This window comes from Cyprinus carpio, chromosome A10 (assembly GCF_018340385.1).
Source record: "Cyprinus carpio isolate SPL01 chromosome A10, ASM1834038v1, whole genome shotgun sequence".
Lineage (NCBI taxonomy): Eukaryota > Metazoa > Chordata > Actinopteri > Cypriniformes > Cyprinidae > Cyprinus > Cyprinus carpio.
Genome location: NC_056581.1, coordinates 9768492 through 9793410, shown reverse-complemented (window position 1 = coordinate 9793410; position 24919 = coordinate 9768492). Strand labels below are relative to the sequence as shown.

At 38.8% G+C, this 24919-nt stretch overlaps 1 protein-coding gene across 2 annotated transcripts in view; it reads left to right on the top strand.

Moving 5' to 3' along the window:
* LOC109069867 (protocadherin-16-like) overlaps positions 1 to 24919 on the top strand; it is an 86571-nt gene that overhangs the window by 7880 nt on the left and 53772 nt on the right. For both annotated transcript variants that reach the window (XM_042765106.1, XM_042765107.1), the window contains exon 2: positions 1261 to 3084. In XM_042765106.1, coding sequence (XP_042621040.1) covers positions 1282 to 3084 — 1803 coding nt within the window. In that variant the 5' untranslated portion in view covers positions 1261 to 1281. The remainder of the gene's footprint in view (positions 1 to 1260; positions 3085 to 24919) is intronic.

Below are 24919 nucleotides of genomic sequence, written 5' to 3'. Positions count from 1 at the left end.
ATACACACAGGAAAATTGGTTCAGAGTGTAGACATATTGCTGTGTAGTGTTAATATTTGTGATAAACAAAGGTAAAAAGTATAATTTTTACTTTTTTTGGTCTTCTACCTCTTTCACAGACCTACTGACTCATTGTAGCCACTAGAGGGAGCCTGGTTGAACAGCTTTGCAATGAATGAAAACATTCATGTGGTTTTATCTGGAGGGGTCCTTCCTTGTTAAAAAATGACACTGAAGTCCAGATTCAATATTTATTTTCTTCCTTCAGTGAGTTCTGTGCGTCTCACTGGAGAACTCTTAAACAGAACTGACAAGGACAAATTGCTTTTGTAATCCACTTATGTATAGAGACCACAACGGCCCGCAGTGATGATCTGCCATCATTATGCATTGAGGTTTGGATAATACAGACTTTAAAAACAGCTACTCTAGTCAGTGCAAGTGCAAAGACTCCTGAGGTTTGTTGCGATTCCAGCCAAAGTAGTATAATTTCCTAATTGTGCTAGTGTACTTCTTCAGTGGTGTATAAAGTATCATCCAAAGTCTGACCATCTGTAGCAGATTGCTTCACAGAGGATTCAGCCTTCACACATATGACAAGAGGAAAGATGCTTTCCAAACACATGCTCCAAACTCCTGTCTGGCTTTTTTGTCTGAGTAATATCATTCTCTCTGCTCAGAATTAGTGGCTAGGTTTTACTTTTTAATATGGTTTTAATAAAGACTAAAGTTTTTTTCCCCCTTCTATATGCACAAGTGGCTCACATCTGCTATAACTTCTCTGATGGAACCCACTCAATCTGAATATGACTAGAAAGAAAAAATATATTTCATTAGAAAGCAAATGAGGATTAATTGTCCTTTTATGTAAAAACTATTTGCAAGAGGTGTCTATATTATCATAGGTTAATCTTTTGATGTTTTATACACTACATTATTAAAGCTGTTAGGACTATCAGAAAGTATCACAGAGAAGGCATGTTAGAATAATAGGAAAGATATGCATGTGGAGTGTGTTTTGAAAAGGCGTAGTGCAAGAATAAGAGTCTGTGCAACATGTGAAATCCGCTTACTTTTTTACTGCCCTGACTGGGGGAAGCCTCTCCTTTCTGAAGCAAACGCACCCCTTTCTCATGCATTCCAGCTGTCTGTGAAAGGCAGTGAGGGGATCATAGATCTGCATTGTTATCTATGCCATAATATTGTGTGCACTGCTGTGTTAATGTCATTGTGACAATCTGCTCTTCTCCTGTTTTGCAGGTGTAAAGAAACTTTGGCAAGATGACTCTGTTTAATGGCTTTGGGAAAAACACATGTGGACAGTTCCGGATGTGGGTTTTCTGGAGGCTAAGGATGCTTTTGGTGTTTTGCGTAGTAGTGGAACTATTAACAGTAATGGTTGGCAGTGAGGGCACACCGGGTATTTTGGAGCTCCAGTTAGATGAGGAGCAACCTGCGGGGACAATAGTGGGCGACATTAGTGCTGGTTTGCTACCTGGAGTTACAGCTTCTCTATACTTTATCTCTGATCATGAAGGCACCGGCATTGGCAGTGATCTCCACATCGATGAAACCACAGGTATAATCAAGACTGCAAGGCGACTGGACCGAGAGGAAAGGGACCATTACAGTTTTATAGCAGTCACTATGACAGGTTTCACAGTCAAGGTCTCCATCACTGTAAATGATATTAACGACCATGCCCCAACATTCCCCAAGAAGAAAGCCACTTTGAAGATCCCAGAGCAAACGGCGGTGGGAACTAAGTTTTCTCTTGAGCCAGCCACTGATGCGGATAAGGATCAGCTTACTGTACTAGGATATCAGATCAAAGAAGGCAATGTAGGACAAGTGTTCCGTCTCCAGACCAAAAGAGCAGCAAACAAAGTCCTTTACCTTGACTTGGTGGTCAATGGAGTCTTGGACCGAGAGAAGAGATCCTCCTACTCCTTGGTGTTGGAGGCCTTTGATGGTGGATCTCCAAGGAAAACTGGTCAGATGACTCTTGACATCTTGGTGCAGGATATCAATGACCATGCTCCGATTTTCAACCAAAGTCGCTACAATGCCATCATCTCTGAGAGCATTCCTCAGGGCAGCAACATCCTGCAAGTTTTTGCAACAGATGCTGATGAAGGAGACAACGGCCTTGTGTTGTACGAGATAAACCGACGACAGAGTGACCCGGACCGCTACTTCGTCATTGACCCTCGCTCTGGAATCATTACGCTCAATAAGGCTCTAGACTATGAGATGAGGAAGGTTCATGAGTTGGTAGTCCAAGCCAGAGATAATGCGAGCCATCCAGAGATCACCAATGCCTTCGTTACAATCCACGTGCGAGACTATAATGATAACCAGCCAACCATGACCATTATCTTTCTCAGTGAAGATGGCTTACCTCAAATCTCTGAAGGTGCTCAGCCAGGCCAATATGTTGCAAGAATCTCTGTCTCAGACCCAGATTATGGCGAATACTCCAATGTCAACGTATCTCTTGAAGGAGGCGATGGTAAATTTGCCCTGACCACTAAAGACAGTATCATCTACCTCATCTATGTAGACCAGACTCTGGATCGGGAAGAGAGGGATTCTTATGAGCTTCGTGTCATGGCTACTGATTCTGGAACCCCACCACTTCGTGCAGAGTCCTCGTTTACGATTCACGTCACCGATGTAAATGACAACCCACCTCTCTTTGACCAACAGGCTTACAAGCAGACCATACCAGAAGTTGTCTACCCAGGTAGCTTTGTGCTGCAAGTGACCGCCAGGGACAAAGACCAAGGTCCCAATGGTGATGTCCGCTACAGCATCCTACCAGACAAGAAGACTCACGCCAGTTGGTTCATCATTGACCCCGTCACAGGTATCATAACCACCACAACCAAGCTGGATTACGAGACGGACCCAAAGCCAAGTATCAAAGTAGTGGCCACTGATGGAGGACAACCACCGTTATCCTCTACTGCTCTGGTAGAAATAGACCTTCAGGATAGTAACGATAATGAGCCAGTGTTTGGAAGCAGCTTCTACAATGTTTCTATCAAGGAGAACACGTCAGCAGGGACCTGCTTCCTTGAGGTAGGAATGACTATGTTTTCCTTTTGTGTGTGTTTCTGTCATTGTATTTCTCTGAAAATTCATGGCCATGATTTTATTTTTGAGGTTTTACACTGCTAAATGTAACTGAAACTTACTAGGGCTGGGTATCCATGCTGATTTCCTTATTTTTCGATTATTGTAAATTCTGATTAACAAGCTGTCAGTTTGATTCTGATTTGGTTTGATTGTGATTTATTTGGCTAAATTTCATTTAGAAGGTCCATTTTTGCTGATATATGACTAATGTTGTAAAACATACACAGTGTATTTTTTTCTGACTGATTCTAAATTGTCACTATAAATTATCAATAAGAGTCATTTGTTGTGGGAATTGGGCAGTACTGGTCATGCTGTGTGTTTTTGATTAAGTGAAAAAAATGGAAAATCAAGATTTGTACCCAGCCTTACCTTTGACTATAGTGGAAGGAACTATTTTACATACCATCCGAGATGTCTTGAAACATAATTTAGAAGTATTGCATGTATTTGTTTTGGGTCTTCTATCTTGCTTGAAAGATAGTTGTGGAGCATTGAAAATTTTGTAATTCAACTCACCAAGACAATTTGTAATTATGACATACGATTAGCAGATGTTATCCTCTGACGGAGACTTGCAGAAAGAGTTGCTTGGCAGATGGTAAAATTGTGCTTTGTTGTGTTTTTTTTTTAAATGTTGGTTCAAGTCTGTTGCCATGATAATTATTGCCACCAAGTGTCAACTGGGCCAACTGTGTTCTCAAGCTGTTTTTACCCCTGTGGAAAAGAAATTAAAATTAGGCCATGTATTCCCTAATAATAAGCAATTCCAGACTTCAAAGGACATCCGTAATGTCCGTTTCCAACAGAAGCATCTGTTGCAAAATACCCTCCAGAACAAACATTTTAGATAAATACTGCAATTCCACATTGTTGCTGGCTCATTTAACGTATATTTGGAAAGAGTCACTGGTTAGCATTTGGTGGAATTTGGTATATGGGTTCACAGTATGGAGAAGAAGTAGGAGAGGGAGAGAAAAAGTCAGATAGGGAGACAATGAGAAAGAAAGAAGCTTTGCCACACACATAGATGAATGCATAAAGTCAGGAATAAAAAGGAAGCTGGAAGTGAACAATAGGAGGGGATATTAGAAAGAATTCTATGAAACCAGTTTAGCAGAGAGCTGTTTATATTTCTCATAGAAATAGAATTGTTTTCTATTTTAGTCACTCAACACAAATTACAAGAAAAAAATGTAATTGTCTTTTCTATTGAAAGTATATTTTCTCATTTTAGGGCACACAGCAGCACAGTTGGTTTTTCAGTACCCTTGAAGTAACTTTCATTGCATATTTCCTTTTGGTCTCACTGGACCAGGCTAGGATTTTTTGGTATTCAAAACTCAGTAGCAGCAGTCCCTATGGCACCAGGCTGTACACATTGGCATGTTTAACACCAAACTGGCTGTGGTCACTGGTTCTGATCCACTAAGTGAAAGGACTTGGCCTGCCTTAGTGTTTTCTGACATCATAGCCATTGTAGACTTTGTCAGTTTCTGAATCACTATTTGTCCCATTAATATTTTCATAAAACTGGAAACTTTGGATTGGCCAGTAATTTTAACTGTGGGGTGAATTCACTAAACATTGGCACCATTTTGGAACATATTTCTTTATCTTATTTGTGCACCACCTGCCATCTAGTTTAACCAGACCCTAAAGGACTAAAATTATGCTATCATTCCTTCAGCACAAACATGTCTCCTTTTTATTTGTATGAGGATCATAATAGATTGTGCCTTGTTTACTTGTTCACTGGCACAATTATAGTCACACTATTACAAATTTAATTTCATTTTCTATTGATCGTGGCTGTAGCTATTCATCACATAATACAGAAGATCATTTTATTGTAGCATTTCTTTTGCGTTTAGAGTTTGCATGATCTTTCCTGAGATATCATAGTGAAACACACACCAAAACAGACAGCATATAGCAATAAATGCATTATCTCTTAGTGAATTTGCTCTTTAAATTGATAGAGAAGGATTTGTTTAATTAGTGTTTAATAAACTGATGTTACATAATATAAATTTTAGCACACCTCAGAATAAACATGCATTTGTCTATAGGAATTTTAAGATGTTGATTAGTAATCTTGAATGAGAGATTGTATTGGTGAATGTATATTTTTATTAGTTTAAATTTCAACCACTATCCCCCCAACACAAACAATCACTGCTAGTCCAGCCATTTCGTCCAAAAACATCCCAATTTAACTTAGCTTATCCATAGGATGGTGTATTATTTACACACTGCTGAAAGAGAAAACTGCCTTTTATTTATATTTCGGTTTCCTTTCTTCTCCCATGAGTAATTTCTCATGGAAGCAGTCTGCTCTAGTTTTCTCTTCATTGTTCTAGCCATCCGACAGATTTCGTGAGTAGGGTGCACAAACCAAACCCTGTTTGGGACAGTCCCTGTTATAGCGTGTTGGGATAAGAATAACCCTTCTTTATGTATTGGCAGCGGTCTCTCTACCCAATGCGCTCATGTATCAACCTTTGGGCTTTCCCATTTGAACCGTTACACTTGCACTTTTATGCTGATCTCAGAACAGATTTTGTTTCCATTGAATGATTCCTAAAGTGTAAGAAACTGATTCCAAGTCATTGTACACTGTCCACCCATTACTAAAACCAAAGGTCAGTCCCCTCCTGTTCACATCTAATAATAATTAATTTTCAGTCTGATGCATTTGAATTACCAAGGTAGAGAGTTTATGTTCACAGGTGCAGATAGTGTTACATTCTCCACATTAAACTGCAGAAAACACTTTTCTTCACCTGTCAGACTTTGTACGCACCATGGTGTTGAATGGGATTTTGTCCTATAGACTAATCACATTTAATAAAACGGACCTTGGAGCACATCTGGACTGATGCTTGTAGAGGAAGCTACCTGAGGAACAGCTTCCTGTAACACAAGACCAGCCCCCTGGTGGGGTCACGTTAAAAAAGTGCCCCACACCAGAAACAGGATCCAGACTGTGACTACACATAGTCTGTTGGCATCCAGCAGTAGAGCACACAAAGCTTTTCTGTATTCAGTAAATGGAGATTCTCCTTAAAATTTCATTTTTTATGCCCAATAAACCCATTTCTATTAAAGCAAAACAATTAGTAACGTCACTAAACAAACACATCACCAGTTTTATAAATGTTCTTAATCTCAAACACGGGTTGAAATCTGTGTCCTGTGGACGTAGGGTGCCAGTATGCCTCATTTGTTTGAATTCTCACCCCATATGGCATGAGGCATCAGCCTTTTCTTCATTTCCTCTACTCAGTTTTTCCAGAATTGCATTGTATTACTCAGTTTGGTTCCCTTCACCCTCTTTGTAGTGAAATGCTTTTGTATCTGTCAATATTACATTTTTAAGTGTGCAACCTCATTTCTCCAATTTTACATGATTACCTTATTTGGTGTCATCACAGAATTAAATAAAACATCTGATAATTTAATAATTAAATGTAATCTTTAATTATTACATTTCAGAATGAATATCCATCCAAATTATGCTTTTACATGTATGGATTTATTCATTATATTTACCAGGTGCTTTTATCCAAAAGAGGAACAATTCATCAAAGAGCAAAAAATATGCGTAATATACAATGCCAAGTTTGTTATACGACTAGATTAGGAAGCAAGCTAGAGATAAGAGAAAAGTGGAAAAAAAAATCTTTATTTGGGATGTTTGTAAGTGCGTATTCCACTTAAAACCGATTTTTAGTGCTTTGTTTTTCCTTTATTTAAACAAAATTGTGTAGAGTTTTGAGGACATTATACAAAAAAAAAAGAAGAAGAAAGAATCAGATTCAAGTATTCCAGAGAGCCATGCACTCTTGATTTCCAATCTTCTTATGCCTCTATCATTCCCTTATCTTCAATTCTGTTCGATTTCCTCCTCATTCTTTCATTTCTCCACATATTTTCACACACAATATTTGCATTTCCTACTACTTTTGTGGCTGTTCGACCTACGCTCATTTGTGAGCCTGATCTCTACTGCTTTTGTCTCGGAGTAAAGCAGAGCAGCTGTGGCTGTATCTGGTGACATAGTGTTGAGACTGACAAGCTCAAAGGTTTCAGGGTACAGTGGTGCTGTTTAAGATCAGCTAATTGAATTTTATGATGTGTTGAGATGACTATTACCATGTATGAATCCTTAGGGTCCAGAATGTTGCTGTTGGAGAGTTGCTTCACGAGACAGCAGATGGTTGATGGCTTTAGAGGTGATGATTCCTTTGGGCTGTGAGGTCAGCGTTTTGAATAATTTTCCCAGAGTGTCATATCTGATATAATAAGAGATAAAGATGAAAAGCAGGGATGGCCCATTATGACTATAGGTAAGTAGAGGCCATCTGGTCATTTTCAGGAGATTGTTAGATACAGTCTGGAATATTCTCATGAGATATTACTTTATAATCAAGAAATTCAGCTTCAGTCAAGACATAAAGCTGTCGTCTGAGAGAACAAACAAACACAGCAGTAACAGGATACACTATTTTGTTTAGCATCTCAACAATGTAAATCTGCAAAACACTTGTATTTTTCCATTGTTCATTTGTTTCCTCAGTTTTACAATAGTTCGTGTGACAAAATCTGAAAAGTAGACAACCACAGTTTTCCACCGTTGTGTCTTGGTTTTGTTATGTCTCACATGTATAATTCTTTGTGGTCAAAAGGAGATTTCAGAGCAGCAATTCTCAAAAGCGTCAGGGGCTGCCAGGGCATATCAGATTAGGCGAATGATGATAATTTGCCAAGTAAGAAAAATTAAATACAGTTTAAAACTTTAATAGAAGCAAACTTTACTCCTAATAATGTTTTTTTCAGCTTAGTAGGCTGTAACTCTGCTTCTGTGGACATGGTTTATCATGGGATAAAACAATTTCGCTTGCCGTAATTATTATCCATTCATTGCTTATAGGCAAAAGGAAGACAAACATCCAATAAATTTGCTTTAAACTTTGCATGAAAGTTTTTTTTTCTCAGCATTGAGCTTTCACTCTCATGAAGCAGTGCTCAAACAACATTATTATTTTTCACTAAACTTCTAATTCCAAAAGATTTTACTTTTCATATTTTTATAGGTTGGCTAATTGCATCATTTGCAGTGCTTCACAGACATGTATGTACTCCATTGCCTAATAAAAGATAAGTACACAGTCTTGTACCTTTTGAGATCTGCAAAAATTTTAAGAATCGAGGCCAAGATTTAAGAATAAATGAGAAGAACTCTTGAAAACAAGGACACTGAAAAATTTCATTGGGCTTACCATGCAACTGTGATTTAAAAATCAACTTTCAACATTCTTTTGTGGAATGCAAAGACGATATTTTTAATACATTAAGTCAGAATTTTCACTTTTGGATGAACTGTCCCTTTAAGCGTGCCTTTAACAAACACCCCTCAATCTCTTCCCCTCCTGCTAGCTGCTGTAGTTTAAATCTGCTTAGCTAGTTTAGATCTCAGTGTTGCACAGGGGGCAAAAATGCATCCAGTCAAAGAGGCTAATGAGGCTCGAATAAAAGCGATTAGAGTTTAGTGAAAAGGAAATTAGGAGAGGCGACTAGAGATCAGTAATTACTCACAATCTGCCTTTATTTCACACATACAGTACTCACATTCAAATGCTGTTCTCACTCCTTTCCCCTCAAACTTTACTTTTTATTTCAGACTACTGTCTCGTTATTTCAATCTATGATGTCCGTCCTCCAAAATAAGTAGGCCTTTTCCTCCCTTTCTTAAGCCTTTTCCATCAAAGAGCTCAGATGAGTGAAATTTAATTACAAGACTGTGTACACTAGACGCAGCCAGTAATAATACCTGCTGTATTGATTTAATGAACAGATTGAGGCAAACAGTCCATTAAGGTAATCTCTTCTTTCATTCATGCCATCTTAACGGTCTTAAACATTTACCTTTATAAGACGACGTGCCAAATAAACAGGGCACATACACACGGTCCCATTAATGATGGTCATTCTAACCCATCCTTGCTTTTGCAGACTGTCAGGCACCTAGATTATCCCTCCAATACACCCAGTAATCTTGCTGTCACCCTGGTGGTCTCTTCTCTGACCTCCATCCCACCCGGTTGATCCTATGCCAGCTCGTCTTTGTGAAATCTCACCACTTTTCTGCCACTCATTGAACCCTCTGGCCTTCACCCTCACTCGCAGGACTGTTATTTCCCTCCATGTGCTGCCATTACATAATACCCTGTCAGTATTTTTAAGGTTTGTTTGCATTACTTTTAAGAGGCCGTACATTAACCTGAGGTTTTTGTTTGATGGGAAAGGGAGCTTACTGCATTTTTCCAAACCTCATGCTGAGTTGATTCATCTACCCTTGGCCGGGTTTGGATAAACTTGTTTGAGTTGGCATCCAAGTGTGGCTCTGCGAGATTTAACTCTGTGGAAAAGACCCTGACTGCCGAGGAGAAAGATACGGAGATGCTTCCACTCAAAATTCACACATTGTATCTGTTTTATTCCACTTGAGTTGTCATATTCGATCGAGTGACTTGTAATCAAGGTCTTGTATTCATGCCAGATCAGTGCTTAAGTACTGAATCATGTCCACTTGCATTGCTTATTTTAGTGCTCTTCTTTAGAAAGCATATGTTTGGAAATTCACCTGTAATTTTTTCAGCTGATTAGATGTTTTGAGTATTTTTATTCTAGCTAAAATGACTTTTTAATCCGTTTGTGACCAATACAGTTTTTGGCCCATTTGTGTAGTTGTCTATCGTTACCAAACTTACTGTTTGTGTAGTTGGTTGGGGTGGGTTACTTGCAAGTTAAAAACTTAAACTACCATTCAAAAGTATGGGGTCAGTATGATGTTTTTTTTTTTTTAAAGAAATCAATACTTTTATTCAGCAATGATGCATTAAATTGATCAAAAGTAACAGTAAATACTTAAGCCTTGTTTATACTGTCAGCCCAAATACGATTTTTGTGCATATCCAATTGGAATCCGATCTAAATGACTGACTGTCCACACTGTGTCGCAACTGTTCAGATCTGATTTGTGTGTCCCACAGTGCTCTTTTGTTTAGCTGAATATCTGCATTGGTTTCTTTAGCAATGGCATTGCGTTGTTAAGAATTACAGCAATACAGTTTGCAATACAGGTGTTGTCTTATGACATGACAACATGTTGCCATCATGCTGGATTATATTTCATTTTATGAGGCAGCGGCAGAAACGCAGGAAGCTGGAATGTGCGACTTTATTCCATGTTGCCGTCTCCACTGGTTTCAAAACTCAAAACTCATATACAGGTGCATCTCAATAAATTAGAATGTCGTGGAAAAGTTCATTTATTTCAGTAATTCAAGTCTCAAGAAATTAGAATACTTCATAAGACCAATAAAAAAAAAACATTTTTAGTGAATTGTTGGCCTTCTGGAAAGTATGTTCATTTACTGTACATGTACTCAATACTTGGTAGGGGCTCCTTTTGCTTTAATTACTGCCTTAATTTGGTGTGGTGTGGAGGTGATCAATTTGTGGCACTGCCGAGGTGGTATGGAAGCCCAGGTTTCTTTGATAGTGGCCTTCAGCTCATCTGCATTTTTTTGGTCTCTTGTTTCTCATTTTCCTCTTGACGATACCCCATAGATTGTCTATGGGGTTCAGGTCTGGTGGGTTTGCTGGCCAGTCAAGCACACCAACACCGTGGTCATTTAACCAACTTTTGGTGCTTTTGGCAGTGTGTGCCAAATCCTGCTGGAAAATGAAATCAGCATCTTCAAAAGCTGTTCAGCAGAAGGAAGCATGAAGTGCTCCAAAATTTCTTGGTAAACGGGTGCAGTGACTTTTGTTTTCAAAAAACACAATGGACCAACACCAGCAGATGGCATTGCAACCCAAATCATCACAGACTGTGGAAACTTAACACTAGACTTCAAGCAACTTGGGCTATGAGCTTCTCCACCCTTCCTCCAGACTCTAGGACCTTGGTTTCCAAATGAAATACAAAACTTGCTCTCATCTGAAAAGAGGACTTTGGACCACTGGGCAACAGTCCAGTTCTTCTCCTTAGCCCAGGTAAGACACCTGTGACGTTGTCTGTGGTTCAGGAGTGACTTTTAACTTGACAATCCTCATAAGGCTGCGGTTCTATCAGTTGGTTGTGCATTTTTTCTTCCACACTTTTTCCTTCCACTCAACTTTCTGTTAACATGTTTGGATACAGCACTCTGTGAACAGCCAGCTTCTTTGGCAATGAATGTTTGTGGCTTACCCTCCTTGTGAAGGGTGTCAATGATTGTCTTCTGGACAACTGTCAGATCAGCAGTCTTCCCCATGATTGTGTAGCCGAGTGAACCAAACTGAGAGACCATTTTGAAGGCTCAGGATACCTTTGCAGGTGTTTTGAGTTGATTAGCTGATTGGCATGTCACCATATTCTAATTTGTTGAGATAGTGATTTGGTTGGTTTTTGTAAAATGTGAGCCAAATTCATCACAATTAAAAGAACCAAAGACTACTTCAGTCTGAGTGCACAGAATTTATTTAATACATGAGTTTCACAATTTGAGTTGAATTACTGAAATAAATGAACTTTTCCACAACATTCTAATTTATTGAGATGCACCTGTACTAGCAGTATATTGTCTTTTTATGTTTGACTTGCACTTTGCAACAACACAAGCTTGTTTCTGCAAGGATCTTCAGCATGTTTTCTACAAAAACATCTAATGTGTTTTCGTTTTACATGGCGTGAGAATGTGAAAAAGCTATGCTAAATCTGATCTGAATGGTCAGTCTGAAATGGATTTCAAAGAAAGCGATTTTAATAGGATTTCAAACCACATATGAATGTTGCTCAAAATGGATTTGCACAAAAATTGGATTTGTGCTGACAGTCTGAACGAGGCGTACGATTGAAACAAACTAATTTTTAAAAAAAACTTATCCCACAATTGCTTTTATTTGAGCTTAACTTGTACTGAACCTAGAATAATATTTTAACCTGGTGGTGTTCTGTGAAAACTTATTCCGCCAGCTGTGGTCCTGTGGTGATAACCATTGTCTTCTACACTCCAGATGATGATTTTGACCCTGGTTCAATGGCCATCTATGGTGTGCTGAACCATTCATCATTGTTCCAGTAGCACGCACTGCTCTGAGCTCAAGTGTTTTGCCTTGGGATGAGTTTACCCCTGGAATGCAGTGCTCTCAGTGCTTACACGGAGAGAGCGGATATGGGGGGGCTCTGTGATTGCAGTAGAACTTGACCGGATCATCTGGCTCAACCTGCTCCACCTGCAAGCAGAGATCATTGACTTCTAATAAAGAGCCCTGCGTCCCTCATAATGAGGTTGAGATGTTTCCTTCGCTCCGTTTCTTCTAAAGATTGGGTAGATGGGCCAGTGCTGATCAAAGAGAAATGTCCGATAAGATCTTTGGACTCTTGAATGTTCAATAAAAGCTCTCAGCTGTCTTGAGGAGAGGAAGTGCCATTATTGGATGGTTTCCAACTAATCAATTTATATACAGGATTTAAAACATGGATTATTCAGATCCAGGTGCTGACAAATAGCAGCAACATATCCCTGGATAACCCTGAATCTGTGCCGACCACCAGATGGTTGTGCCTGAACTGTTTAAGAATGTATGTAGAATGTAGAATAAATCAGGCAGTCTCTGAGGCTTTTATTTGCAATTCAGATGTTTCTGGGTCAATGACAGTTAAGAGTGTCCGTAATAAAGAAATTTATTATCATTATCCTTGCACACTGAATACAATTTGGTGTACACATCTTAATTATTTTTTACATTTTTAAATATATAATATTTTCAAGGAATTTTTGTAACAAATATCTTGAATTATTAATCCATAAATATCATAGTTCTTTTGGGGAGTCGCTCCACATGACATTTTTGCAACCTGAACAAACCTTCAGACAAATGTCAAATTATCATATATATTATGATTAAAATTATTTTACTAAGAAATAATAATAAAATATTATTCTGAGGGGTTTACAAAGGTTTTCTTTTCAAGAATTTGCTGATATAATTCTTTTAATGAGGCTTTTTCATCATTATGGCATCAGAATAGTATCAAAACAATATCAAAATGAAGATTAATTCACAAATCAAGTCCCAACATGTACACAACTTAAAAAACCTTAATGTAAATAAGTTGTCACAAAATAGGAATAAGTGAATAACTTGACAAAAATGTCAGATAAAACCTTATAATTCCAAGGTGTTTGTATGAATTTGCTCTTTTCATGCATTTTTGAATAAATTAATAGATCTGGATCAAAATGAGCACCATATCATTGACCCTTCTGCAGTTTTTAATTTGAAAAAAGTCCTAATAATTAACAGATCAGTTCATTATTCATCATTGTTCCATCTGCTTATTTGTTTCCTAAAGCTTTTAGCTCTATACACACATATGCACTCACTGGCCACTTTATTATGTACACCTTTGGTTGGACCCCCTTTTGCCTTCAGAGCTGCCTTAATTCTTTGTGGCATAGATTCTACAAGGTGTTGGAAACATTCCTCAGAGATTTTGGTCCATATTGACATGATAGCATCACGCAGTTGCTGCAGATTTGTCGGCTGCACATCCATGATGCGAATCTCCCGTTCCACCACATCCCAAAGGTGCTCTATTGGATCGAGATCTGGTGTGGAGGCAATTTGAGTAAAGTGAACTCATTGTCATGTTCAAGAAACCAGTCTGAGATGATTTGAGCTTTGTGACATGGTGCATTATCCTGCTGGAAGTAGCCATCAGAAAGGGATGGACATCGTCAGCAACAATACTCAGGTAGGCTGTGGCGTTTAAATGATGCTCAGTTGGTACTAAAGGGCCCAAAGTGTGCCAAGAAAATATCCCCCCACCATTACACCACCACCACCAGCCTGAACCGTCGAGACAAGGCAGGGTGGATCCATGCTTTCATGTTTTTTTACCCCAAATTCTGACCCTACCATCTGAATGTTGCAACCGAAATCGAGACTCATCAGACCAGGCAACGTTTTTCCAATCTTCTATTGTCCAATTTTGGTGAGCCTGTGGGAATTGTAGCCTCCGTTTCCTGTTCCTAGCTGACAGGAGCGGCACCGGGTGTGGTCTTCTGCTGCTGTAGCCCATCTGCTTCAGGGTTCGACGTGTTGTGCATTCAGAGATGGTATTCTGCCTACCCTGGGTGAGTTACTGTTGCCTTTCTGTCATCTCTAACTAGTCTGCCCATTCTCCTCTGACATCAACAAAGCATTTTCGTCCACACAACTGAAGCTCACTGGATATTATTTCCAAAAAAACCCTAGAGATGGTTGTGCATGAAAATCCCAGTAGATCAGGCGTTTTTGAAATACTCAGACCAGCCCGTCTGGCACTTACAACAATTCCACGTTCAAAGTCACTTAAATCCCCTTTCTCCCCCATTCTGATGCTCGGTTTGAACTTCAGCAAGTCGTCTTCACCACATCTAGATGCCTAAATGCACTGAGTTGCTGCCATGTGATTGGCTGATTAGCAATTTGTGTTACCAAGCAATTGAACAGTTGTACCTAATAAAGTGGCCGGTGAGTGTATATATATATGTGTGTTGGAGATTTGTGTTTGTAGGCATTTGGTGGGATTTATTTGATAGGGTTTGTGGTGGTAGTCATGGTTACCATGACAATCTGACGGCAAGGAAGAGGGAGGTGGTGTGTGTCTTGTGATTGTGTGTGTGTCAGTAGGGTTTGTGTGTAGGGGGTAGTAATTTGCTTTCGGCTGATGGTCTGGTTGGCAATGGTCCCTTTTGTCCTTTTTTCTTTTTTTTAGACATTTCTATATTTTATGCTGTTTTAGGTGTGTGTGCAGGTCTGCGTTATGTCTGACCAGTCTCCCCTCAAGGACATGAGAAGCAGACTAATAAATTATAAGTGGGATCCTTTGTAAGTTAAACTTGTGCACAAACACACACACACACACACACACACACACACACACACACACACACACACACACACACACACACACACAAATATGGTGCGATAAATAGCCCTTCATTGGGTAACAAACCCACTCCCTTCCATTTAACATACCTTCTTGGATACTCTGCTATCTAGTAAACTACACACTCTTATCGGACTGCCTGAACCAGAGAATTACATGACAAAAGAGAAAATAGAAACAGACAGTCTGTGGGCAGTGAGCCATGCTGGTATCACACTGGTAAAGAATAACACCAGCTCTCCCCAGACATCTCCTCTCCACCAGAACAAAGAGCTGTCCCTTCCTCCAGAGCTCCTTCAGTCGCAAAGCCTGGCTTTCCACTGTCCATCATCTGTCTCTCCTGGTTTGAATGGTCATTTTTAGAAGAAAAGGCTCTTAAATAGATGTTAGGCTCAAATGAAACAATTAAACATGCAATTCTGCATTAAACAATCATATTACAGTGTTTAAATTTAAATTTCAGAGTAAATTTTTCTGGAAGGTTTGCATATGGATAGTCTTTGAATGTTGTGTTGCAATATATTTTAGTCTTAATTGTGATTGGTGTCATGTTATTGTACCTTGGTAGAGCTACAAGTGTGCACACACAAAATGAGGTTTTCTTATGTTTATTTATTTATTTATTTTACTGAACCCATTTCCCCTCAAACTTACACTGGTTGTGTGTTTTGTGTGGTTGTTTAAGTATCAGGTTGTGCATTTATACATGCAAACGTCCATGTGGGTGAGATTGTGAAACAGTGGTTTAATTGTTACTGTGCCATAGATAATTATCATCATGTGTAATTATCATCATCTTGTTAAATTAAGATTCAGTAACTATAGAGGTGGGAGCCATACTCATAATTAGCTAAAAGACAGCTTGAAATATCCGTGGAATCTCTCAGTACCAAGGACTGATCAGGGAAGTTTTCTGTCATCTGGATTAATAAATTAATATACTTGATAAACTTATATAAGTATATGTTGATTGTCAGTCAACATTCTGTTTTTTTTCTTGTTTGGTCTTTGCTTTGAGTTAATAAGGCATTTGTCATTTAAAACCCATAGTGATCAACCACTATTATCCAGTACCTCTAAAATCACGTCTGTATATCTGTGCTTATGTAATGTCTAAATGCTATTCTCCCAGCTCATCATTCATAGCCCATAGACACCCTCTAGAGTCATTAACACTTGTCTCCTGCATGCATTTTCACTGTGTCAAGGTCATATGAAAATAGGCCTGTGCTTCACCATCCTCAGGCATCTAATGTGTCTCATGATGTATCAGATCTGAATGCTGTCAGTTGACTGAAGCTGGCTGTCATTTCATCACATAATATAAATGGGAGTAAACAGGTTCCTTGTTGATTATTCTAGGTTTGGTGTTGTTTTTTGTGATGGCACACACAAAACAACAGATCTGTTGCTCCGTGGATCCCATCGAGTTTTGATCTGTAAGGGTCTGAGTGGTTGAGGGAAACAAAAAGGGGAGGGAAAAGGAGTGTTAGCTAGGTTTAGTTTTGTTTTTGTTTTTGTGGTAGGCAAAAATGGGAGGGACCGTGTAGGGAAAGAAAACTGTTGCAAGGTTAGGACAAATAGAATGTTGGAATGAAGGGCAATGGACTTTACACTGATGTGAATTGCTGTTGTTTATAAATCTATAATAGTCCTTCATCAAGAGCAGATCTAGATGAATCCACAATTAATTTGTGCACTTTCATTCAACTGTTTTGCATGTCAATATGTTTATGGCTGCAAGTGGATGCCATTTCATTGTTTAAGAAACATCATTGCACATGGTGCCATTCCCAATCTGGAACGTTTTTGATGTCCGTAATTATTTAAAGCTGGTCGTTCAGTCAACATCTCCTACATCAGCACCACTCTGTGATCCTACTTGTTGCATAATCAAATCCCGTAGAAATCGTTTGACAAACTAAAGAAACCCATAAACCCATTTTTATTTACCACAAGGGAAATTGCTCTTAATCTTCAGCAGCCTTATTTTCCACCGTATGAAATCTACAGAGGGCTCACTGTACCTCTTGCCACACAGATGCAAACCATTATGCACAGCTAAAGAGAGAACAAATCACTCCTCCACAACACTAAATAGCACAATAAAAGCATGTAGACACTCTATGAGCTATACAAAGTACTTGCGCTTTCTGTAATCAAAGAAATTTATATTAACAATCATTCTTAGAGCAAAGCGCCACATCCCTTCCACCCCACCCTGTCTCAGAGCTGTGAAGTGATCTAATACAAAGCCCTTTGTCTGGGTGGATAATGATCAAACAGGCAGAGGGGATTTCTTGCAGGATTGGTTTCTGTTATATTTTTGCCCCTGACCTAATCAAAACAGGCACACTGTATGATCCGTGACGGGAAAATCCAGTCTCCCGATGGAGAACGCCACTTCCTTACTTTCATCTGAATGTTTGGTTCTTTAAACAGCAGCTGCTGAAGCTTCAGTTGGTTTGCAGGCACTTGTAATCATCTGATTTTCATCGGTGCTGACCAGAAGTGGGTAGTAACATTCGTTACATTTACTTGAGTACATTTTTTGGGTAAATAATACTTTTGGAGTATATTTAAAGATGGGTACTTTTACTCTTTCTTAAGTAAATTTTGGGGGGAAAATCTGTAAATTTTATTTCTTTACTGTGGTCGACGCTCCTCTCATTACTTTATCTTAATGCAATAAGTTATAAATACTTCAGTTTATTCCAAACGCGCCGTCTACTTTTCTCTGGGCAATGAGCGATGCTCATTCGCGAATGATTCATTCTTTTGAGTCAATTCTATTCAAAGGCTTGATCAAACCAGTTGGCTAACCAGTGAATTGGTTCGCGAATCAGTTTGAATGATTCGTTCAGTTCCCTCCCGCCCGCGCTGAGCTGTCTGAAGCGCTTCACTCAGAGTTGTAACAGAAAGAACATCAAGAGCATTGAAGATGTGGCTTTGGATCTGCACTGAATTTAAAGCAAATCTGCAAAGGCTATTGTTTGCTTGCGATGAAGTTCTTTATTAGATGAACACTGCGTGTGCTGTCTACGGTTCAACAGGTATGACTTAGGCTACATTTGATTACAGTACACGATACAACTATGACATTAGTTTGTTGTACGTGTAACTTACTGTATACATTAAATAAAATATTATTTTTACATTAAATAAGCTGTCACAGAGTATGAAATAAATACCCTCCAAACCCACGTTAGCTCTGTTCCAGGAGGAATGCCTTTGCCTAGACACAATTTATATTGATATTTCCACAATATTTACGCTTGCATAAATATACATATGTTTACATTTTGCAGAACAGACAGAAGAAGATCCGTCAGTGCATTTGGTTCATTATGTTCAGATGTTCGGTAACTTAGCGGTCATGTGAGGAGTTTTCATTCTTCTCCGTGTCAGAGGTTATTTATACATATAATACATAATTAATATACTTTAAAATATAATTTAATTCAGTGATGCAAATCAGAATTTTCATCAGTTGTTACTCAAGTTTTCAGAGTCATGATCCTTCAAAAAATTATTCTAATATATATATATATAATTATTTTTATTTAAAATATTATTTAATGTTAAATGTAATCTTTAGCAGAATTCAATTTGAATTTTTAGTACTGTACTGTATGTTATAATATATATATATATATATATATATGTAACATTTAAATTAATAATAATATTTCTATGTAGCTTTAGTCTAGGAAGCTAAGAAGTAATTCAAAAAGAAGGGAATTTAAATCTGGTGATTGCTAGCATGGAAAGTATTAAATACCCATAGGAAAACTTAAATAAGACTTTGATGTTTTTATCAACCTCTGCGTAATAGTTTCAGACTTTTAGCTTTTTCTAATCTGAAAAATGGCGCTATCACAGCAAGGCTGATTCTTAATGGAGCGGTGGACGCCAGTGAAGTCAGATGGTGCCGTAATTTTCAAACTGGATTAACTCATCTGTTAAAGAATCGCTTCCTTCCTGTTGAGATCTCAGAACAGGAAGCTAACACCTCATGCTGATCAGAGATTTGCCGTCTGGACCACAGTGCTGTTTCGATGCTTATCGGCAATCGAAAAAATTAGCTTTCCTTATAGGAACATGCATTGTTGTACCACAAACAATATAATAATGGAATTTCAGAGGTGAAGCTAGGAGCTCACCACCATCTGGAGTTTGTTTGGTGGAAAAATATTTTTGTAGCTGTTTGAAATTTTAGATTTTGAGTGAATTAATTTATTCCTGGCCTCCCCGTAAAAGAAACCAGCCCATTATTATTGTTAATTTTTTTTTACAGGCTGCAATTTTTATCTCTCTCACAAATGCATTTGTCACTGTTACGCTGCAGGGGAGAGAAAAAATGAGACGAGATGGGAAGAGAGGCGAGGAGAAGAAAGAAAAGGGAATAAGGGGGAGCATAGTATAATCGTTCATTTATCTTTGGTATTTCTAACTTCCTGGCTCCGCAGATAATTCAGTTGAACAAGCCACAATTTGACAATGCATCGTTAGAAATTATTTGTTATTTTTTCACTTCACCCAGAACAAGACCGAGATTTTATGCATGATTTATGCACTTTCAGCTTGTCTTTGGGCACTGCATCACATTTTACACATTTTTTAAAAGCATGTGACCATGTTTTTAAGAGTCTTTAAGGTAGGCATCTCTGGACCCCTGCATTAAGTTCTACTCTGTCCCACTGTTTTTGAGCACAAGAACACACCCTTCTTTACATGCAACCTAATAATTTGTTAGTAATCAGATTGATACCTCAACTGGACTGAAAAGCTTTCTTGTAAACACCTCAATAGATCTGTTTGAGCTTGATCCTAAAAAAATAGACAGGATTAAAAGAGGTGGGGTAGAGCTGAAATAATCAGGTAAATGGGAAAAATTTGCCATTTAATTAGCCATTTAATCGCGTCAAAATTACTTTGCGCACATGCAAAATGCAGTGGTGCATATTTTTACATCTTACATTTTATGAGACTACAGACACTACACTTTTATTTGGAATATACATTATGCACATGTTAATGACTATTTGAATCAGATTTCAATGTTTAGGGTACATATAAATAGTTTTTTTTTTTTCAGATCGCAATTGGACTGAATTCATTCAGATTTATAAAAATGGGTCCATATCTAGAATTGTCGGGGGAATCCAAAACTAGCTTGAGCATCCAGGGCTACCAGAAATATAGTTGTTCAGGCAACCCCCTGACTAGTTGATTTTGGAAATGTTGTTTTGCCCTAGTTTTGTGAACCAGAACCAGTCCAAGGTCACCTTGATGTGTTCCCGTGAGTTCTTGAGTGCATCTCTCCAATTCTGGCACCTAGAACCATTTATCCAGAATTTTCATGTTGGTCTCACAAAGGTGATGACAACAGTATCAAGAGTTGTTAAAATGGGTTTAACCCTGAGCTCCTTTGGACCTTTGACCCCTGAAACTAAACTAGACTTCTACTGGTTGAGTGTAGGGAACTTCTAACTGAATGTAGAGGGCAAGAGAGCAGTGGGGGCGGCTTCTACAGACCAGAGCCCTTGGGTGTTTGGAGCTTTTTAAGTAATAGTAATAAGACCGTTGACATAGTATAGCAAGCATTAGTGAAATGATGGATCAGGCTGCTGAAGAACCTGGGAAATGTTTTAGAGTCACAAACCTTCTCTTCCTCTTTAAATCACCTTTTATATCCAGAAAAAATCCAGACTGTTCCTCATATTCTTCTCACAAACCTCTCATGTCTGCAGCCTATACAAGTAGGGTCTACAGAGCCATTTGGGGTTTTGAGCTCTTTGATGTCACTGGGCACTTGCAATTTATTTTTGGCAGGGCTCTGAATAAAACTGCTCTGAATCTCAACATCCCTTAAGCACATAATGTCTCCGGAGGGAATTCTGGTGAGAAACGTCTCTGCCATTACACATCTTGAAGTGTCGCTCAGTCCCTAACCGTGCAGCACACGAGAAACACCTGGCTGTTCGCTGTGTTAGTGAGACCACTTTTCATCATGTAAACATCGCAACCTTTGTCTAAAAGTCCGCTGGCGGTTAAAGGACCCTTGTCATATGGTAACAATCTTTTCGCAAGCTGTTCGCATGCCACCAAAGTCATATTCATCCTAAACTGTCTTTGAAATATTAAGAGGGTCGGCGGCTGCCCTGAGAAAAACGTTCCCCTAAATTGGAAAAATGCCACACAACCTCCTTTTCAAGGTAATTAGTCTTCTCTGTTTATTTGTATAACAGACAACCAGGTCCATGGCTATACATTGTATACATCAGACTCCCCATTTGTCTTATGGACACTGGCTCCGATGGTTTAGATTGAGTGCCGGACCCAAGCCCAGAACGCCACTCTGATCCCTGGGAGTCCACAACAGTGCCCTTTACTGTATGTTAGCCGGTGAAAATGTCTTTTAAGTGGAATGGTTTATTTTTGTCCTTAAGCAGAATTAGGTTTTATGTTGAATTGAAAAGAGAAAAATTTGAAGCGTAATAGCGATTGTTCTGTTTTTTTGGGTTGATGTATGGAGTGAGGCTTCAATGTGTGGCAGAGCTTAATTTATGTGCCCAGTCTGGCGGTAACAATGTGAGCTTTAAAGATTTCCATCCCTCGCTTTCCCTTCCAGGATCTGGGTTTAAAGATTAGGGGTAATTATCTGGGTATTCTAGCAAAACTTTCTTTCTTGCTTTCTTATATCCTCTCTTGCTTGTTTCTTTCTGCCTGTCTTATATTTTACTGCTTGTCTTTTTCTGTCTGTCCTTCTTGCCATCTTACTTTCAGAGTCTTCCTTCCTTTCTTCCTGCCTTCCATCCTTCAAGTCATATTTCTTTCAGTTTGTCTTTTTATTTCTCCTTTCTATCTCTCTCTGTCTTTTTCTTTCTGTCCCTCTGTCTATTTTGTCTTTTGTTCAATCTTTCCATTCATCCATCCATCCATCTTTCTTTCTGCCTGTTTTTTCTTTATATGCCTTAACTGTCCTGCCATGCATCTTTATTTCTTTAGGTTTGCCTGCATGTCTGTCTTCATTCTGTCCATCCATCCATCCATCCATCCATCCATCCATCCATCCATCCATCCATCCATCCATCCATCCATCCATCCATCCATCCATCCATCCATCCATCCATCTGCCCATCCATCTTTCTGCACATCCATCCATCTTTCTGCCCATCCATCCATCTTTCTGCCCATCCTTCTATCCGACCGGTTTAAACCGTGAGGACGCAAGCCCTTTTGAGCAGACCAGCATGGCCCAGGGGATTGTGGGATGCTAAATGTTTCCCCTCAGCAGGAGGAAATGAGGAGTGTCTAAATAAAGTCAGTTTAAATGAATCATAGAGAACAGCATTTGGAGATTTAGCCCCTCTAAACCCCAGCAGACCAGACACAGGAGCACTATGGGTGCACAGGAGTCCAGACAGACACTTTAAGGCTTCCTTTATCTACTCTATGTAAAATTGAAGTCTAGAGGGTTCTTGTCTCAACTCCAGCTGATGGTTAGGTGTAAACGTATGTTTCCGCGCGTTAGTCTTTGGTGAACTAATTTGGCCTAATTCTTGGCCTGATGGGTGAAAGGCAAAATATATTTGCTTTTGTTGGAATATATGTTTGAAACGTATGCTACAGTGATATTTAAGGTTTGCAGTGCAGCACTGTATGTATGTGCTGCCAAAACAGAGTCCTGGGATTTGAGTCTGGGACTATTTTAAGGTCAAACTGTGGTGATGCAGAGAAGCTTGGCAGCTAGGCATTAACAGGTCACTGTTGATTTAGAAGGAAACTGTTGGGTCTGGAGTTTTAACTTACCTGGTTGTGCACCAGCGGAAACAGTCTCTAAATTACACTAATTTAACGCTTTTAAATGTAATCTCAACAAATCTCAACATGAATATCCATTTTTCATATTGTAAATTTATAACTCTAGCACTTAAAACTATAGATTTTAGTTTTTGGTGTTATTTTTTCATGTATTTAGACAAAATTGGTAATTTTTCAGCTGATTATGTGTTTATTGGTGTCGTTATAATATTAGTGTATCCCTAAATAAAAAAACCTAGAATTTACTTTGGATAGTTTTAAAAGTAAACATGTTTCCATGGTGTAGATGTTCAGACTTTCTGAAACAAGAACATTAGCCTTTATTATCCATGGTGTGGATGTTTTACTGGCGTTGTTTTAAAGGGATCTATACCGATCCGAAACTTTTTGGTTGAGTTGAGTTTGGCTCAGTCAGCCTGGACACACCACAGCTTTCAAGGTAGGAAAAGAGAAACGTTTCCAAGCAGTAACTGAGTATTTATGGAACGTTTCCCTTAATATATCCTAGGTGTAGTGAAGACTTTGTGTCTTTAGGCTTGGGAACATTTCTTGAGTTTCTCTAACCATGCAACTCGTATTGACCATGGTGGTCCGAAATTGGGAAGAGAGTGCTGAGTTACTCTATATCTCTGTTACATGTCAGTCAACATAGTGAGAATGAAAGTGAGCGATCACTTCCTTTACTCTGTTGTTCACACACACAAACACACACACACACACACAAACACACACAAACACACACACACACACACACACACACACACACACACACACACACACACACACACACACTTTGTTTTATATAAGATCCACAATAGCTTTGAATCTATGCATTAACTGAAGCATACTATGCCAATTGTTGCCTCAAGCATGTAAGGTAAGCAAAAGATGGCATAGCATTCTCATATTTCTTCTTTTGGGAAATTACTCTGTTCCAGTGTGTCATTGGCAATCGGCATAAAAGAAAAACCAGCCTTCAGGCTTGGCAAAGGCCAGGTGCCCAAGATCTGGGTAGTGTTACTCGAGACATTTAACAGCCGGCCTTAAGTTATAACTCTACCTGACAACTTTATCCTATGGGCCTTTTTCACTTTTTCCCTTCACATCTCTCTTTTGCTTCAAATACAGTCTTCATTTGTCTCTGTTTGTCTGTCAGGTGTGATGTTTTTTTTGGCACACCGTTGTTGGTTCTCCTTTTAATCAGTTCTTCCACTCCTCTGTCTGGCCTCCTCATCTGTTATGAGTGAGAATGAGTCAGGCAGCTGTTTCAATGGTGGAAATAAGTCTTTGAGATCTGCATGAAGGTGAGAAATGACTAAATGTTGTGCCTAGTTACTTCCCAGAGGGACTATCATCTTTAAACTGAACCCTGTGCTAGGAGAGTGGTCAGTTTCTTTAGCCACAGGGAGTGTCTATCTTGTTCTCTCTCTTTCTTCTCCAGTTATTTATTTTTTACACATAAGGATACCATGTCAGTTGAATAGACGGACAGAGCGTGACCATGGATTGCCGTTTTTTTTTTTTTTTATGTGTAACCTTAGAGCTAAAGTAGAGTACGTTACAAGAAAAGAAACCCTGCCTGCATCAGTGCTTCATCAGAGTAAATCTGATTTGATTTCAAAGAGTTTTTCACATAAACTGTGAAAACACACATTAAAGCAGTGGTTCTTAACTTGTTTTGTTTTTGTTTCAGGATGTAGATTTTACACTGGGCAAGAAGTGGCAACCCAACAAAATACAAAAAATGTTATTCGTACAAAATTACCATAATATTTAAACTAAAAGCTGTGTTGTTTTTTGTTTTGTTTTTTTGTCTTTTGTTTTGTTTTGTTTTGTTTTGTTTCTGATCAGGCAATGTTTTACTACTCTGAAAGTGTACCCGCTTAATTTTTGTTCATTGAAAGATCTGTGGCATGTCAGATCTTCTGCCAAATCAGTAAACAGGCTACAACAGCTTTT